The sequence below is a fragment of the Eschscholzia californica genome, unplaced genomic scaffold (genome assembly GCF_041429995.1).
Source record: "Eschscholzia californica isolate CP2 unplaced genomic scaffold, dmEscCali1.0.p SCAF_4, whole genome shotgun sequence".
Taxonomy (NCBI): Eukaryota; Viridiplantae; Streptophyta; class Magnoliopsida; order Ranunculales; family Papaveraceae; genus Eschscholzia; species Eschscholzia californica.
In genome coordinates, this window is record NW_028238461.1 from 8,523,328 (window position 1) to 8,542,443 (window position 19,116).

At 34.0% G+C, this 19,116-nt stretch overlaps 1 protein-coding gene across 8 annotated transcripts; it reads right to left on the minus strand.

The window, feature by feature from the left end:
- Positions 1 to 122: 122 nt before the first annotated feature.
- Positions 123 to 6,293, minus strand: LOC147542307 (hyperosmolality-gated Ca2+ permeable channel 1.2-like). 8 transcript variants are annotated; one of them, XM_086634904.1, is made up of 13 exons: positions 6,033 to 6,293; positions 5,849 to 5,887; positions 4,812 to 5,187; positions 4,161 to 4,307; positions 3,825 to 3,960; positions 3,575 to 3,676; positions 3,306 to 3,425; positions 3,092 to 3,172; positions 2,310 to 2,650; positions 1,655 to 1,900; positions 1,139 to 1,463; positions 819 to 1,052; positions 123 to 568 (listed from the first exon to the last, which is right to left on the minus strand). In XM_086634904.1, exons 3-13 carry the CDS (start codon positions 5,120 to 5,122, stop codon positions 314 to 316), a joined length of 2,298 nt encoding a protein of 765 aa, XP_086491030.1. In that variant the 5' UTR covers positions 5,123 to 5,187; positions 5,849 to 5,887; positions 6,033 to 6,293; the 3' UTR covers positions 123 to 313. The 8 variants fall into 8 exon arrangements, with proteins under 8 accessions (XP_086491030.1, XP_086491032.1, XP_086491034.1 ...); XM_086634906.1 differs by having other exon boundaries at positions 5,849 to 5,899; positions 6,033 to 6,273; XM_086634908.1 differs by having other exon boundaries at positions 4,812 to 5,156; positions 6,033 to 6,269.
- Positions 6,294 to 19,116: the final 12,823 nt, after the last annotated feature.

Here is a 19,116-nt window from a genome sequence, read left to right on the forward strand (position 1 = left end):
ATAAAGCCAGTCATGCACAAATTGGTCTCATTCAATCTGGGGGTTTATATCTTCAAATTTTGAACAACGTCGTCGTTGCTAGAGAATGCACAGATTCTAGAATAAGAGCTAAAAAACATGGATTTATCTGTAAGCTTGACATGGAGAAATCTTTTGACCATGTCATTGTGGTGGATAAACTTCTTCACAAAATGGAATTCGGTTGAAGATAGCGTAGATGGTTAATAGTCTATTTCCGGCCTAAGATTTTTGTTTTAGCAAATGGTATATACATATACACACAACCAACATTTAATAAAAGTTCGTATATAACCTATAGTTCTTCTTGGATAACAACCTCAGACAAAGTGGGAGATGATGAACCACTATATTTGCTAGGCAATGGAGTATTCCTTCGAGATTGGCGTTTAGTTGGAACTAAACTCTCCTTCTCCCACTCTTCGATAATTGCAGAGCTCTGATCATCGTCATTTTTGAAATCTGGGTGGATATAAGCTTTTTGAAGGTACCCTTTCAGATTAAAATTTGGATCCTTTGCCCGTTCCAGAGTATCTTTCACCATTGCCTCCTAAATTTCAAATAGACAAACCACAGATTAGTTTCAGGTTATCAAAAACAATAAGTTTTCTAGCCGCTTCAAAGCAATGATAATGGAATGGTGCAATAGTCCGTGGTTGTTACGGTACCATGGGAAAGTGGATTAAGGGAACAGCCAAAAGCACTAAAAAAACGGTATTCTAATGGTAAAGAAACAATAGTTGTACATGGAAATCAGAATTAAAGAGAAAGAAATCAACTTTTCGAGCGTTCAGACAAACCTGTAGTGGATATCTGATAAATGCAGGTTCAAATCTGTTTTTGCAGAAATGATTGAACGATATAGTCAATACAGGAAGCGCAATGAGGAATGGAGTCGATTCTGCAGCATGTTTTGTACTTAACAATCCCATTAGAAGAAGTTGCGAAACTATGAGTGCGACTATTATACGCCCATGGACATCAGGCCAGAATCGTGCAGCACTCTCGTATTCTTGATTGTAAACATTTATAATCTACACCAATCAAAAAACTCATTAGAAGATACGAATTAAATAGCTAACACAATGGTACATGGTTATTGATGAAAACGTATACTTACCTGATGTCGAAATACAACATAAGCGAAGGCAAAGAATACTAGTATGAAGGGAAGCAGAATAGGTGTCACGACACAATAGACGAGTCCGACTAAGAAATATAATTGTATTTGAGGTTCACCAGTGTTAAAACCGAGACTTCCTGCATCCATTGCAGCTTCCCTGTCCTTTTCAGTTTTTACCAAGAAGAAGTTCTTCAAGTGGTAGATGATCAATGGTTTCAACATTAGAATCTCACCAGCAGTCCCAGCCCATCCATCAACCATTATGTAAGTTATGAAAAATGTTGCTTTCATGGGAATCGATACACCAATCGTTTTAGGAATTCTGCAAGATATTTATATATACGCATGTTAAAGCACTATAAAAAAAAATAACGAACTTACAGATTCTTATGTTTATAAGTAGAATGTAACCGACATTTGGTATATTAACTGGGGTAAGAAAATGCAGGCAAGGACTAGACTAGAGATTTACTAGTATAAACTAAACGATGCGAATGGGGCTAGAAATCGTACTCGCTGGCTGACTGGTGGATAAAAGAGTCTAGCTGTTCAAATGCAGTTCCTGTGATTATACTTCCGAGGAATACATTGACAAATAAGAAGAGATAATATCTAGAAGCAGATCTCCTCTCCAAAGCTGAGAGAGCGATAAAACCTTCGATTTTGGACATTAACATCAATATATTTGGCAGAAAGATGAGGAATATCTTTAAAGCAATCCCGGGTAGAAAACCTTGAATGAATGCTTTGATGAAAGGCCTGCATAAATTCAACCTACCCATGTTAAATTTCACTAGTATTGAACAACCAACTAAAATTTCAGCACATCTTGAAAATTATATATTAAAAACTCGAGTACGAGAATTTGAAAAACGAAAAAAATTATGGAATTAAGTCATGACAAAGGGTCTTTGTTTGGGAACTTTTTGTGATCTGATCGGCTGATCCTATAAAGCACATGAGTGGGCGTGTGAGAATAGTCGCACATTGGGAATGAGCACTCCAACAACCAAGACTTCTCCACTCATCGTCCATTGGTTTTTGAGTACGTAGTTTGTATACGAGAGACAACACGTGATCTTAAAAGACTATACAATATCATACTTGAAAGAAAAAGATATATAAAATCGAACAAGTCCAATCAGAATACAGAAAGAGTAGCACTCACACTTCAATTATAGGGCGCAAAACTGGGAGTGCCTTCTCAATTCCTTCAATATTTGCAAGGGACTGTACAAATGCTATTGGGATCATAAAGAAGAAGGTAAGAAAGAAGAAAGCAACCGCTATTATCAACCTCCTAATTGTGAGTGAAACAAATGGAATTGCTAGATTATGCCAATATATGTCCCTGGGCTCAGGTGCCCATTCAGTCAACCATATGGTGGGGTTTCTGGATTGTTGAGTTTGTGCACAGACAGCAGCACCCCACCGACTTTTAAATGAAACAAAGGCCGTCGGCATGACAGATTTAGGACTGCTCATAATCCTTTCTCTTTCTTCTTCTATCTGAAAATTCATAAAACACACAGAGAAAAGAAAAATGATCACTTTCGAACATTTCTCATATTTAATAACAAAAGAGGAGCTCTTCTGAAACTTCTGATCCTCTCAAGGTCTGCACATAATTTGCACAAACTTGCGCAGTCATAATTTGCATTTATTTGTGTAGTTGAAGTTTGCACAAATTTGTATACATGTCAGAAGGCAAAAAAGTAACAAAAAAGATAGACCCCTCCCCCCATGTCCGCTTTGCTTACGTGGCTAATAAGACAAGGGGCATTTTGCTTACGTGTGAAAAGACTAAAATACCCCTTGTCTTATTAGAGACGGACACCTAGAGGGTCATCGAGGGGGTGATTGTATCGGCTTTGAAAAAGTAATAATGTTTCCTAGAAATATATAATGAAGCACAATGAAAGAACCTTGATCGTTAACACAAGTACTTACTTTTACAGAAAGCTTATCAATTTCACTTGTGTAATAATCAATTGCATCCACCCGATTACCGCAGATGCCAAGAAAGCCGGTCTATTCCATCAAATTAATAGAGGTAGAAGAGAAAACTTGTCAAAATTCAAACTAACAAGGAAACCAAATATAAAGAAACTGGAATATGAAGCTCTATTGTTAGTGTAACCATACGCATAACCTAATATAATACCTTTCTAAATGGTCTTTCAGTTGGGTGTCTAGAATATTTGAGTTGATTATAATCAAGCCAATTCTGCATTTTTTCTTTCTTCTTCACCATCTCAGTGAGTTTGTTAGCATCATACACAACCTGAAGAAAATTTAAAATGAGAAGTTAAAGCGCGGAATAGTTCCAAATATAGAAAAGTTATCTGGCTAAGGTCAAGAGAATGTTAATACAAGGGAGAGAGTAATATGTAGTTACAAGGACAAAGAAAAAAAAAAGACAAAGAAACAAGCCTGTTGAGTGAGATAATGATCTGGATGGTTGACTAGAAAAAAATGCTCCACAAGTTGACCAACTGATTCATCGGAATCTGGTGGCACGTTTCTTACAAGGACCTGTCGAAGATTGCATACAAACATATAAGACACACATTTTGCACAAGCTTCATCAGGATGCTAGGGATATGGATATTGCTGGCCCAGTATGGAGCATCCTAAAGAAAATACTTACTACTGTTAAAAGAAAAAGTTCGTCAAAACTTACGGTAAACTGATCCGGGCGGCGCTCATCTGAAGCAAGAAAGTGCAATCTCATTAATGCTACTCGTTCGTATTCTTTAAACAAAACATAGCACACCCAAAATGTAAAGGTATACGCCATCACCAAATGAGTCCAAAATCTGCAAAATCGAGTTATCATAATACGTTATCCCACTAAAATACTAGAATACTTATGTTCATTTTCAGAAACAGTGAAGTGTTTAAGCATATATGCATGTGTCCTAGCTTCTAGGAACTGAAGATCCTAGCTTTTCTTTTTTACCACTTCAGTGGAAAGATTAAACTAACATGTGAAACATCTCTTTACTGAAAACCCCACCTGTCTGATGCTAGAGGAATATTTGAAATAGAAAGTTTGTCGATGTTGTTGAAGGTTAACTTTGAATTGTCAAGTGTATCATTAGTCCAATTGACAGGTATTAGGATCACAAACGCGAGAAGCGAGATGGGGACAAAGATTTTAAGTCTGCAAAAAAAAATAAACAAAAGAAAAAGTTAGAGACCAACGTGAAATCGATAAACTAAAGCCGAAGTTGTACAAAGTGACTCAATTGACCCATTCCCATGCCCCAAAGAGCAAAATAACCATAAAATGAAAATTTGGAAGAAGTACATGAAATTTATTGCCACAAATTTTGGAAATGAGAATGCAACATCATAAATCTTACTAGAACTTAAGTAGTGAATAGTATTCGTCCTACGGGTTAAAATGATTCTTATTTCCTGCAAAATTTAACGTTTTGTCCGTATCAGATGAGGTAAGTTCCCCCCTTCTGTTCTTGGTTCATAGTTTCATCTGTTAATAATAGTGGTTAACAACGGATGCATCTTACGTACCAATCTAGTTGGGATGTTGTGTCGTATTTGGAAGTCATTCGAACTTTCTCTAGAAACAAATAAATAAGAGGATACAAGCAATCTCTCTATTCTATAAAACACCATCACAAAGAGAAGTAAAAGGTCGAGATACCCCAGCAAGTAAATCCGCAAGTAAACAGCAGAGTCAAGTCCGGCATGTTCGATGAGTTCCTCCTCTGGCATTTTCAATGCATCTGGAATCCATTTTAAAAATGTCAAATACGACTTATAGTCCACATTAACAAATTTAGCCAATGCTCCTGTCTTGGCTGGACTACTTCTTAGACCCCTGAGGTACCATTTCGGAAAGTATACTCTGTCATTGAAAGGTTGCATTCGCAGTATTGCGAAAGCTATAAGGAAAGCAAATGCACTCAGTATATTGATAGCTGCTGCAAGTCCTATATCTCCAAGTGACGCCATTGATCAATCTCATAGAAAGAAGAAGCCTAATTCACTGTAAATGTGCAAGCTCTGAAATTAGAAGCCTGCGGCAAAAGAAAACAACAAACTCAATTTGAATAAGATGAACATTAGATTATAAGATCATGTGGCTAAAAAAGTTTAGAAGACTTCTTCGTCGAGCTTAGATAGGAAGTCATTATAGCAACAAACGAAAACAGACTCCATATCTTCATGAAATGCACTAGCCACATAACATAAGAAAAAGAACCTATTGCGTATTAAGGTGTCTGTTCGGCAAAACAGACATAAAGTAGCCTGTGAAACTTGAACCAATTTGCTAAAATTCTCTCCAACCATTTGTAAAGTTGACCTAGAAAGTTCAGTTAAAAAAGAACTAGGATACATTGAAGCTTCTAAAATTTCTCATATTTGTGAAGATATATGTCTTCTACTCAAATTTAGTAAAACCACCTCTACACGATTTCTTCAAAATATTTATAAGAATCTCTCTACACGATTCCCTTAACCACTTATACTATGTTTCTTTCTTTTCGCGAAAAACAAAACTAACCATCATCATCATCCTAATCTTCTTCCTTACGTGTAAATCCAAATTAAATGTGATCTACAGGCGTTAGCCAAAAGGGATCTATTGCACGCCGTACGACACTCCATAAATCTACTTAAACCTAAATATCGGAAGAATAAAAGTAAACTCATTAAACTAAAATTTAGAGTTCATACCTTCAATTAGCATCTGAAATCCATTTGCTTCATAGAAACCTGAAAGCAGAACTAAAAATTAAATTTTAATAATTAATCAAAAAAACAACAACAAATCACCATAGCTATAGAGAGAGAGAGAGAGAGAGAAAGAGAGAGAAAGTGAGAAAAGATAAGGAAGAAGATAAAATAGTGAGTAACCAACTTGCTTTTACAGACTACTTGAGAAAAGATAGGGAAACTGAAATGAAGAAGTTTGGATTGAGAAAGAAGAAGAGAGACAAAATCTTGGAAACGGATTGTGATGAGAGAGAATTTTGAGTTAGAGATATATGGTTGATGGAAATTTAATGAAGAAACCTCTTGATATAACAATAGATATTATTATTGCACTTATTTTTTTTTTTCCAGCCTTTTTTTTAGCCCTACAAGTAATGACTTTATTCAAGAACGAGGGTTTGGAACCAAAAATAACCGTTGAGGGTGTCGGCATTAAAGCACGTGACCATCTAACCATTGGTTTAACGACTGTGACTGTTACTAAAAGAATCTACCTGACAAATCTAATGGCTATTAAGCGTCCACGTAAGTCTATCCACAGCATGTCAGGTTTGTCCGGAAGCAGGTTCACAGATCTATCTAACAAATTTTTTTTTTTTTGATGAAAAATCTATCTACAATTTTAGTATTTTACATTTGAAAAGACTACTTTTTTTTTTAATTAAACGAAATGACTCTACTACAAAAATCAACTTCAATGTTGAAGAGATTTAGGCCTTAAAATTTGTATATATACGACATACGTGTGTGGATCTTTTCGGGTATGTAAAAAAAGTGTGTGATCTTTTCGTGCAAAATACTTGTTTGAACTCTTTATAATTTTGTAATTCGAAGTTTAATTGCATCTACCCAGTCCACTTTTAATTGCATCGACCCAACTAAAATGACAGAGAATGAGAGAAAATAAGAGAGCGAATGAGTGTGAGACTTGTGTACGGGTCGGTTCTCTATTTAGATGAACTCCAACGGTCTAAATTTGGTGTTGGGACTCCCAACGGTCATAGGGAGGCCGACCTAAAATGGGCTCAGTCGACTCTTGTATGACTGAGCTCCTCTTTGGACCTAGCCCTCAACTCAGCTCAAAAAAGAGATGGTTGGACCTAAGGGTCAATGTTGGAAATTTAAATTTTCAGCCTCAACCCTATAGTTGGAGGTGCTCCTAGAACAAATCCAACCTTGGAGGTGCCCTTAGAGCAAGTCCAACCTTGGAGGTGCCTTAGAGCAAGTCCAACCTTAGAGGTGTTAGGTCCAAGATTACGTGGAAATGGGCGCTAATAACACTTTTTCGGATTACTTTTAAAACTTCCCATAACATTTCGACTTATCTTTCCAATTTGCCTTGAGGAAAAAACAATATGTTAACACACTTTACCATTTGCATTTGACAAACACGATGGCGGACAAATAAGATTTTGATTAAGGTATTTTCCAATTTGCTTAAGTCACAAACTCTTAAACCGTTAACAAAACTTTAAAAAAATTCCATTAACATTTTCTATTTTAGTTCAAGATTTTTCGAGTTTGCTCCAATGTTTGTGTAAGAACAAAGCTAAAGTATGTGCTTGAGTTAATAAAACAAAATACGAAATATAGTGAGCAAGAGAGTTTCAAATGCCAAAGGCAAAACCGAAAACTATATAAAAATATATTTGAATCCAACAAAATACTAATTATAACAAAATTCAGATCGAAAAGATTTTATGAGACTTTTCATATTTGAAACTTAAATGTTTCTCTCTTTAAATGCTAAAAAGGCATAATGATTCTAAAATGTAAATGTTTATATATACCTCCAAAACACAAAAAGGAAGATGAATGGGACATAAAGATGCTTAAAATTGAAATAGTAAACAAACTGTTTGTATTTACGACCAATAATTGCTTTTCTTGTCGGGTGAAGGAAAGAGATTGGAGAGAAAAAAAATCTGATTTCAAGTAGCTCTTGAAAGAAACCAAAAGGTGGGAGCGGCTAATAGCACACGCTAAAAGTGATGTTAGCCCCCGACCTCTGTAGACACCTGATATAGACTGAGTGCCTACTATGGAGGCACCCGCCTAACCCCCATTCTTCTCCTCCTCCTCCTCCTCCTCCCCCTCCCCCTCCTCCTCCATTCTTCTCCTCCTATTAAAGGGATCATTTGGTATCAGAGCCATGGTAGCTTAATTTGGTATCAGAGCCATGGTAACTGAAAAAATTCTATCTGTATTCTTCAAAATGCTTCTAAAAGGAAATTTCTAACTATCATAATTCGGATTTAGTCTATATCTACATATTCTCCTCTAATTCGGATTTAAGCTACCATGGCTCTGATACCAAATTAAGAAGGATCGTTTAACATAAGAGATAAAGAGAAAACTTACAAAGATGGGAGAGCAGAAACCAGACTTAATCTTCAAAAGCTTTATTACAATCTTATTATTACAGAGCTTGACAGAGGAAGAGAGAAGAAACTAAAAACTTGAAAAGGAAAAACTTAGAAGAAATTGCTTGGGTTCAGAATGAACCAACATTCGGAATTTATAAAAATTTTTAGATGACCGGAACAGTTCCGGTTTCCAGGTCTACTTCGTCGTCTTCTGATGAATAGTGAATAGTAAAATTGACTTTTACTATTTGCCTTTTACTATTTGCCACAGTAAGCCGCCTTCTACTGTTGAGAATAGTTCTTGACTCTTCCTGTCGAAATAGTTCTTGACTCTTCCTGTCGAAATAGTCTTGACCTTTACTATTTAAGCCGACAATCACTTTTTTGAATAGTGTCTTCTAGATGCTGATACTGTTGAAAATAATACTGAAATACGGATTTACTGTAACTGTAGCAAACTACTGATCTTTTTGTTTGCCTTTTGCAGATTTTAGTAACTTCTGAGAATGCACTTCGATGATAGCATCCCAGTAATCTGCCATTGAGGTATCCGAGTTTGCTGATTTTGAGTCATCGAAATCCTCATTCGGATCTTGGCTTTCTCCAGCCAATACAGCATACTGATTTTCTTGAGATGACGAGTCACCTAGAATTTTAGTCTCTATATCTTGCTTCTGATGATGAGTTAGGAATTGATTTTTAATTATTTCCATAGTTTTAATCTGTTGATCTACAGATGAAAGGTTCGGATATTTTTTCTGAATATCATCCAATAAAAATTGGAAAATATTATCAGAAGGTGAAATAGGTACGGATTTTTGAGTAGCCTTATAGGCATTTTCATACTCAATTACAGTTTGACAAATGAGTTTATGGGTATCTGTAGTAGAAAACCCATCCCACCATTTGTAATGAAAAGTTCTGCTAATACATGGAATTAAGAGATCATCAAAGTGAAATTCTAGATCCCATCTCCATATCCATGGTATTTTGAACTCTGCCATATAACAGAGTGCTGATAACCCTTTTGGGGTTTTTTCTGCAGTTTTTCCCTTGAGCTTTGGATGATACTCATACCATTTTAGCCAAGGGTCTTTCAGTGTATCTGGTAAGAAACTCAGTTCTGGACCGAATTTCTCCCACCAATGCAGAAACCAGAGAGGGAAACCTTTTCCCTTAACAATTTCAGGGTTAATACTGATAAACCAGGAGTGTTTCCTGATCGGATTCTGATAATAGAACATGAATGACCATGCCAAAACATAATCCCAATAATTATAGTTTTGACCATTCAATTTCAGGCTTCTGGGTCTTGAGGGGTCAAGAGCCCATTCTGTTATATGTAAGACTTTTACTATATAACACTTAGAATGTGTTATAGGAGACTTACTGTCTTTCAGATTATAATGGTGGTGTACCATTTGTACAGATTCTGTTTCATTCAAAATGGCTTCATAGATATATCTATGCTTGCCATCTTGGATAGGATAGTTTTGTACTCCTAAGTACCGTTCCTTGATGTGCCATGGATCATGTTTCCACTGGACATCTTCTAAGGATACAGATAGAATTTTTTCAGTTACTAACTTTTTAGCATAAATGATTTCCTTTTTTAGGATATCTTTAGCAGTTATTTTCGGATTAGGTTTATCCTGAGAGGATGATCCTACTACAGGGAATTCTGATAGAGAAGAAAACTTCCCTTTTTTCTGATTTACTTTCTTCGGATATCTGAATCCTCCTGCTCCTTTATCAGGTGGTTCCATCTTTATTCTGCAAAAATTCACGGGTTAAGAAATCAGGAAGAGAGTTCTGATTTCCTTTAATATATTCAATTTTAAAATCGAATGCAGATAATTCAGATTGCCATCTTGCAAAAATTTGTTTAGAAACTAAATTTTTAACATCCTTTTGCAAAATATCTTTTGCAGCACTACAGTCAATACGGAGTAGAAAAGATTGATTTAATAAATCATCTTGAAATTTAGAAATGCATTTGACTATTGATAACATTTCTTTTTTGATGGTGGAATAGTTTTTCTGAGCATTCTTCCACAGTCCAGATGCGAATCTAAGTAATTCTTCTTTATTGGTAGAAGGGTTTTTCTATTTTAGAATACCTCCATAACCAATATCAGAGGCATCCGTTTCAACAATTTTGAACCATTGAGGGTTTGCTAACCCTAAACATGGTAATTGTTTTACTCTAAGTTTGATTTTTCGGACTGCTTGGGTATGCTGATCATCCCAAGGTAATGGATTCTTTTTAAGCCTATCATATAAAATAGCACTATCCATTGCTATATTCTGATAGTAGTCTGCTATATAATTAAGACTTCCTAAAAATCTTTGCAATTGATTTTTGTCTCTAATTTCATCAGGAAATTTAGAGGCAAATTCAATGCTTCTGTCAATAGGGATAATTGTCCCTTGACTAATATTCTGTCCTAGAAATCTAACTTCAGTTTGAAAGAGTTTCATTTTAGGTGCAGATATGACTAAACCATTTTTTCTGATAACATCTTTTGTAATTCTAAGATGTCTAAAATGTTGATCTATATTAGATGAAAATACTAATATATCATCTATATAGACAATAGTAAAATTTGAATACGGAATAAAAATATCGTTCATAATATTTTGAAATTCTGAAGGGGCATTTTTTAAACCAAATGGCATAACATTCCATTCATAATGCCCAAAGGGTACAGTAAATGCAGTTTTATATCTATCTTCTTCAGTTAGTTGAATCTGATAGTATCCAGATTTAAGATCAAATTTAGAAAATATTTTTGCAGAATGCAATCTATCTAAAAGATCTTTTTTGTTTGGAATAGGATATCTAATCCATTTCAGAGCATCATTCAAAGGTTTGTAATTTACTACAAGCCTTGGAACACCTCTTTCCTTTTCAGCTGCTTTATTCACATAGAAAGCGGTACAACTCCATGGTGAATAACTTTTTCTGATAAGCTTCTTTTCTAATAAATCTTGAATTTCTTTCTTACAAAGTTCAAGATATTCAGCATTCATTTGACTAGGACGAGCCTTAGTCGGAATCTGAGTTTTTTCATCAAATTCAGGTTTATAAGGTAAAGATACAATATATTTTTTCCTTTCCCAAAAAGCATTGGGAATATTGCTACAAACTTCGGTTAGAAATTGATTTTCAATTTCTTTGATTTTTAGTTTTATTTCTGGGGAGTTCAATTTCTCGGAAATATTCAAATTATGTATTTCTTCTTGTAAGAAGTTTAAATGAGCAGTTTTAGAATTAATTAAATATTCTAACTCATTTAAAGTCCTGGTTTCAGGGCTAGTAATAAATTCAAAATGTATTTTATGATTCTGAAAACTAGCATATAATCCTGTTTCATCTATCTTGTCATAAGGGAAAAATAAATTAATAAATGGAGTTCCCAGAATAACTTCTTGAGATAAATTTCGGATTAAAATAAAGGTTTGTGGAATACAGATTCCTTTATTACAAATATAAGCTTCAGGTAGCTTATAATTAATTGGCATTCTATCTCCACTTGCAGAATGTAGAGATTGTACGGTTTTTTCGAAGTATTTAGTTGGAACTAAACCTTCTCTAATACAGTTCATGTCAGCTCCGCTATCCACCAATGCTACTGCATTAGTAATGGTATATTCTTTGTTGATAACAATATTAATACTTATATACCATTTCTGATAGGTAATTTTTTGCATAGTATTTAAAAAGATAAGATTATTATCTAAAATACTAGATGGTTCTGTGTTTAGAGTAGTAATCGATTTATCTTTTGATTGATGTTTTTCAGCTAGACTTTCCAATTGAATAAGTCTGATATTCTGGTTATCTAATTCTTCTCTAATGAGTTTTATTTCAGATTTAACTATATTTACCTCACTTCTTAAATCTTGAGAAGTAGAAGGTTTTAAAGAAGTTTCTGGTTTTCCTTCAAGTCTTTGAAGTACTTCTTTCATACTGTAATGTTTAGTAATATTCGGTTTCTCAAAGGAACTAGGAGAGTTTTTTGTCTGTTCTAAGCAAAATTGTAATATTTTACTTTTTAGCAGAGGGTCTGTTATTTTATCTATCATAGATATTATTTCTGATTGAGTATCCGTTAAAACATTAATACTCAAGCCATTCATTTCTACAATGGCTTTCCAATAGTCTTGGTTTTTGGAACATTGTCCTGAACAAGGTTCCTTTTCAGATATATCTTCTGATTGGCTAGAAGATAGAAAGTCAATTTCATTGACATCCTCAGAGTCACTAAAAGATGAAGACTCTTCTTCAGTATTAGAGGTCAGGAAAACTTTGCTTAATTCAGCTTTTAGATTGTCATCAATTTTTAATTCATTCAGTTTTCTTTTGGTAGAACATTTATTAGCATAATGCCCTATTTTTCCGCATTTAAAACAAGTTTTATTACTTGTTTTTTGTCCTGATTTTATTTCAGATTTATTAGGAATATAATTTCCTTTAAATCTTTTCTTATGTCGAGGCTTCTGATAATAAATTTCTTTATTCTGTTTGTATTTTCTTCTTTTCTTATAATAAGATTTTCGAGAATACTCTTTCGAATCTCTAGAATTCCTTTTATGAGATTTTGGATAATCAATTTTCATATCATATGCAAATTGACTACAGAATTCACCAATTTCTTTTTTTCCATGCAAATTCTGTTTTTTCAATTGGTATTGTAATTTCATATCATTACAAATTTCTAATCCAGTTTGAACACAAGTAGTAATTATATGTCCATAAGTTAGATAACTATAAGAGATGATGTTTTCATTATTTTGATCTCTTAGTCTTTGTCTAACTTTTTCAGCAAAAAGAGGAGGAAGTCCATCAATGAACTTAGCCTTCCAATATTCAGAATTAGCATCATTGCGTTGCATAACCTTACAGATAAAGACATCTTTATACCATCTAAAATGGGTTAAAGATGGACATCTAAGGTTCTGTAAAAGTTCTCGACTTTTCTCTTGTCTTTGAGGATGACTTCCCACAAAATGCAAAAGAATAGTCTGAAGTAAAGTATAAACTGCATCAGGTTTAACTTGTGCAGTATTTGGTTCAGGTTTTGTAGCTGTGAAAATTTCAGTCTGCTGGGCAACAGTGAGAACATTATCCCACCATCCTTTTAAGGCACCAACAAAACCAGTAACAATGAATTTAGCCACAGCCGAATCATCATTACCACTAGCTTTGCAAATGCTGGCATACATTAACATTTTATGAACAACTTCATAAATTTGATATTCTGAAAGACCATCAATATTCCATTCATAAATGGAACGACCATTATAAGAATTCTGATTTTGATAAAAGTCTTCTTCAAAGAGGAGATCTTGAGGAGTAGGTCTCTTATAATAGGTCTTAAAACCTGTATTAGGTTCATTACCAAGTTTATATAACATGGTTTGAATTTTACTGATATCTGGTCCAGACTCAAGATCAGAGTTTTCAGTACTAGAATCTTGGCTAATAATATTAATCTTTAAATTTTTCATTCTTTCAATGATTAAATTAGCAAAGTCTACATCCTGTTTATCAGACAGTTTAAAGTCTTTGATTTCTGGGCTAGGTTTAACATCTACTTCAACAATTTCTTTGTCTTTATTTTTTGAAGTGGATTCAACCTTGGTAGATAAAACTTTAGGTATATCCTTAAGTTTTTCTTCAATACTACTCAATTGATTATGAATAGTATCTTCAATTCTGATTAATTGACTACCAATAGTCTGAAGACTTAGATTGGTATGATTGTGCTGTTTTATGACGGTAGTTACTGATTCACTAGGTATAGCATATGGAACTGCTTCTAGTGCTTTACTTTCATTGTCATTTTTAAGAGTCAAGGCTTCAGGTGGAGGATGAATAGAATTAATCTTAGTTCCATCACTCTTAGTCCATATTTTTGTATAATCTTCTAAAACATGGATAGTTTTCTGATTAGGGTACCAATTATGAAACCAAATAGTAAAGGTTGTCATTTTTTGATCCCTTTCTAACTCTTGATAATAAATATTTTTAATATTTTCAAGAGTCCTACTATTAAAGGCTTCAAAAAACCAATTTCGGAAAGCTTCATGTTTTGTCATCATGAGCTCCTGATTAAGCCACTGTCTAGGTATTGATCCTGGACTATAATCCATAAAATTTTATAAATGGAAACTCATTTCAGATTGAGTCGGAGAAGTCCTTTGTTCTTTCTCCTGTTCAGTTGTCTGTTCAACATAGACTCCATGTGGAATTTGTTGATCAGAAATCTTTAATCCTCGGATGATCTGCTCTTTAAGTTCATCATTTGATACAGAGTATCTAGATAAACTACTAGGATATGAGACTTTATAGTCTTCTATCCTTTTGGCAGAAGAGCTTCTAGTTAAGCTTAGTTTACTGATTTTATTAGGGGCAAACGTTATTTCAACATCTCCCTCAGGTGTTTGGGTTATTTGATTTAAATTCCTGTTCATAATATTGACAGGTGGTACAGCATCCTGTACAACCCATTCATGTGGAAAGTCAATTTCTTCCCATTTAATTAACTTCGGAATTGCAATATTAGTAGTCAAGCAATTACTATCTATTACTATAGTCTTGCCTGGCTCACTACGCAGTATTGCGTTAGGAGTCAAGGTATTCATTACCTTATAATGAATCCTATATATTACTGATATTGTCTCAGATCCAGGGAGATAATTATATCCCTGTGTTTGAATATGCAGGGACACGGCCTCAAACAGATTTCTATCTGTCAAAGATAAGGTCAAATTCGGGTAAACATTAAAATAAACCGGTCCATGGCATAAACTAGTTTGGATTATTCCCATTAAAGATGGTAAGAAATCCAAACACCTAGCATCTCGCAAATAGGATAAGATACTGGCATTTAATCCGGCCAAAGTCAAAGGTTTGAATGCTATTTGAATGCATCCAACGTGCAGGTAGTTGTATTTAGATTTTAAATACTTTTCAATATCTTTAAGACTCAAAAGTCTAAGAGTTTTGACTTCTTGGTCAAGTCCGATTGACTGTTCAAGAGTCTTGATATTATTTTGACTAATGAAATCAAAAAATCCTTTTTTATAGATTTTATTTGATTTTATTGCGGGTATGGTCCATTGATTTAATTGTTGAGTTTGGTCAAACTCTTCAATTACGGAGTTCTTTATAGAACTTTCAGTTAAGTCTCGAGAATCCAATTGATTCATTGAATTAAATTAGAGGAAATCATATAGACTTAGCATAAATAGCAGATTATGATTTTTAGTAATTTCCTTTAAAATTATATTCTTAAAAATATTTATATATAATCATTAAATTACACGTCTGTCAACGGTTTAAAGGGTATCAAACGATCCTCAACGCCTATCCGGCAACAACGGATCTAAACCCATACGCGACTTGGGTGACGTACCATAATTCAAGGATTATAATAAATTATTTTTAAGAACAAATTTCTAAAAGGAAATTTCTAACTATCATAATTCGGATTTAGTCTATATCTACATATTCTCCTCTAATTCGGATTTAAGCTACCATGGCTCTGATACCAAATTAAGAAGGATCGTTTAACATAAGAGATAAAGAGAAAACTTACAAAGATGGGAGAGCAGAAACCAGACTTAATCTTCAAAAGCTTTATTACAATCTTATTCTTACAGAGCTTGACAGAGAAAGAGAGAAGAAACTAAAAACTTGAAAGGAAAAAACTTGGAAGAAAAAAACTTGGGTTCAGAATGAACCAACATTCGGAATTTATAAAAATTTTTAGATGACCGGAACAGTTCCGGTTTCCAGGTCTACTTCGTCGTCTTCTGATGAATAGTGAATAGTAAAATTGACTTTTACTATTTGCCTTTTACTATTTGCCACAGTAAGCCGCCTTCTACTGTTGAGAATAGTTCTTGACTCTTCCTGTCGAAATAGTTCTTGACTCTTCCTGTCGAAATAGTCTTGACCTTTACTATTTAAGCCGACAATCATTTTTTTGAATAGTGTCTTCTAGATGCTGATACTGTTGAAAATAATACTGAAATACGGATTTACTGTACAATTGTACAGTTACTGTAGCAAACTACTGATCTTTTTGTTTGCCTTTTGCAGATTTTAGTAACTTCTGAGAATGCACTTCGATGATAGCATCCCAGTAATCTGCCATTGAGGTATCCGATTTTGCTGATTTTGAGTCATCGAAATCCTCATTCGGATCTTGGCTTTCTCCAGCCAATACAGCATACTGATTTTCTTGAGATGACGAGTCATCTAGCATTTCAGCCTCTATATCTTGCTTCTGATGATGAGCTAGGAATTGATTTTTAATTATTTCCATAGCTTTAATCTGTTGATCTACAGATGAAAGGTTCGGATATTTTTTCTGAATATCATCCAATAAAAATTGGAAAATATTATCAGACGGTGAAATAGGTACGGATTTTTGAGTAGCCTTATAGACATTTTCATACTCAATTACAGTTTGACAAATGAGTTTATGGGTATCTGTAATAGAAAACCCATCCCACCATTTGTAATGAAAAGTTCTGCTGATACATGGAATTAAGAGATCATCAAAGTGAAATTCTAGATCCCATCTCCATATCCATGGTATTTTGAACTCTGCCATATAACAGAGTGCTGATAACCCTTTTGGGGTTTTTTCTGCAGTTTTTCCCTTGAGCTTTGGATGAAACTCATACCATTTTAGCCAAGGGTCTTTCAGTGTATCTGGTAAGAAACTCAGTTCTGGACCGAATTTCTCCCACCAATGCAGAAACCAGAGAGGGAAACCTTTTCCTTTAACAATTTCAGGGTTAATACTGATAAACCAGGAGTGTTTCCTGATCGGATTCTGATAATAGAACATGAATGACCATGCCAAAACATAATCCCAATAATTATAGTTTTGACCATTCAATTTCAGGCTTCTGGGTCTTGAGGGGTCAAGAACCCATTCTGTTATATGTAAGACTTTTACTATATAACACTTAGAATGTGTTATAGGAGACTTACTGTCTTTCAGATTATAATGGTGGTGTACCATTTGTACAGATTCTGTTTCATTCAAAATGGCTTCATAGATATATCTATGCTTGCCATCTTGAATAGGATAGTTTTGTACTCCTAAGTACCGTTCCTTGATGTGCCATGGATCATGTTTCCACTGGACATCTTCTAAGGATACAGATAGAATTTTTTCAGTTACTAACTTTTTAGCATAAATGATTTCCTTTTTTAGGATATCTTTAGCAGTTATTTTCGGATTAGGTTTATCCTGAGAGGATGATCCTACTACAGGGAATTCTGATAGAGAAGAAAACTTCCCTTTTTTCTGATTTACTTTCTTCGGATATCTGAATCCTCCTGCTCCTTTATCAGGTGGTTCCATCTTTATTCTGCAAAAATTCACGGGTTAAGAAATCAGGAAGAGAGTTCTGATTTCCTTTAATATATTCAATTTTAAAATCGAATGCAGATAATTCAGATTGCCATCTTGCAAAAATTTGTTTAGAAACTAAATTTTTAACATCCTTTTGCAAAATATCTTTTGCAGCACTACAGTCAATACGGAGTAGAAAAGATTGATTTAATAAATCATCTTGAAATTTAGAAATGCATTTGACTATTGATAACATTTCTTTTTTGATGGTGGAATAGTTTTTCTGAGCATTCTTCCACAGTCCAGATGCGAATCTAAGTAATTCTTCTTTATTGGTAGAAGGGTTTTTCTGTTTTAGAATACCTCCATAACCAATATCAGAGGCATCCGTTTCAACAATTTTGAACCATTGAGGGTTTGCTAACCCTAAACATGGTAATTGTTTTACTCTAAGTTTGATTTTTCGGACTGCTTGGGTATGCTGATCATCCCAAGGTAATGGATTCTTTTTAAGCCTATCATATAAAATAGCACTATCCATTGCTATATTCTGATAATAGTCTGCTATATAATTAAGACTTCCTAAAAATCTTTGCAATTGATTTTTGTCTCTAATTTCATCAGGAAATTTAGAGGCAAATTCAATGCTTCTGTCAATAGGGATTATTGTCCCTTGACTAATATTCTGTCCTAGAAATCTAACTTCAGTTTGAAAGAGTTTCATTTTAGGTGCAGATATGACTAAACCATTTTTTCTGATAACATCTTTTGTAATTCTAAGATGTCTAAAATGTTGATCTATATTAGATGAAAATACTAATATATCATCTATATAGACAATAGTAAAATTTGAATACGGAATAAAAATATCGTTCATAATATTTTGAAATTCTGAAGGGGCATTTTTTAAACCGAATGGCATAACATTCCATTCATAATGTCCAAAGGGTACAGTAAATGCAGTTTTATATCTATCTTCTTCAGTTAGTTGAATCTGATAGTATCCAGATTTAAGATCAAATTTAGAAAATATTTTTGCAGAATGCAATCTATCTAAAAGATCTTTTTTGTTTGGAATAGGATATCTAATCCATTTCAGAGCATCATTCAAAGGTTTGTAATTTACTACAAGCCTTGGAACACCTCTTTCCTTTTCAGCTGCTTTATTCACATAGAAAGCGGTACAACTCCATGGTGAATAACTTTTTCTGATAAGCTTCTTTTCTAATAAATCTTGAATTTCTTTCTTACAAAGTTCAAGATATTCAGCATTCATTTGACTAGGACGAGCCTTAGTCGGAATCTGAGTTTTTTCATCAAATTCAGGTTTATAAGGTAAAGATACAATATATTTTTTCCTTTCCCAAAAAGCATTGGGAATATTGCTACAAACTTCGGTTAGAAATTGATTTTCAATTTCTTTGATTTTTAGTTTTATTTCTGGGGAGTTCAATTTCTCGGAAATATTCAAATTATGTAT

Excerpts from the sequence above, each read along its gene's own strand:
- LOC147542307 (XM_086634904.1), bottom strand. The coding sequence starts at position 5,122 with ATGGCGTCACTTGGAGATATAGGACTTGCAGCAGCTATCAATATACTG. Across the intron at positions 3,426-3,574 it reads ATCATTATCTCACTCAACAG|GTTGTGTATGATGCTAACAA; the intron begins GCTTGTTTCTTT and ends AATTTTCTTCAG. Across the intron at positions 2,651-3,091 it reads TTGATAAGCTTTCTGTAAAA|ATAGAAGAAGAAAGAGAAAG; the intron begins GTAAGTACTTGT and ends ATGAATTTTCAG.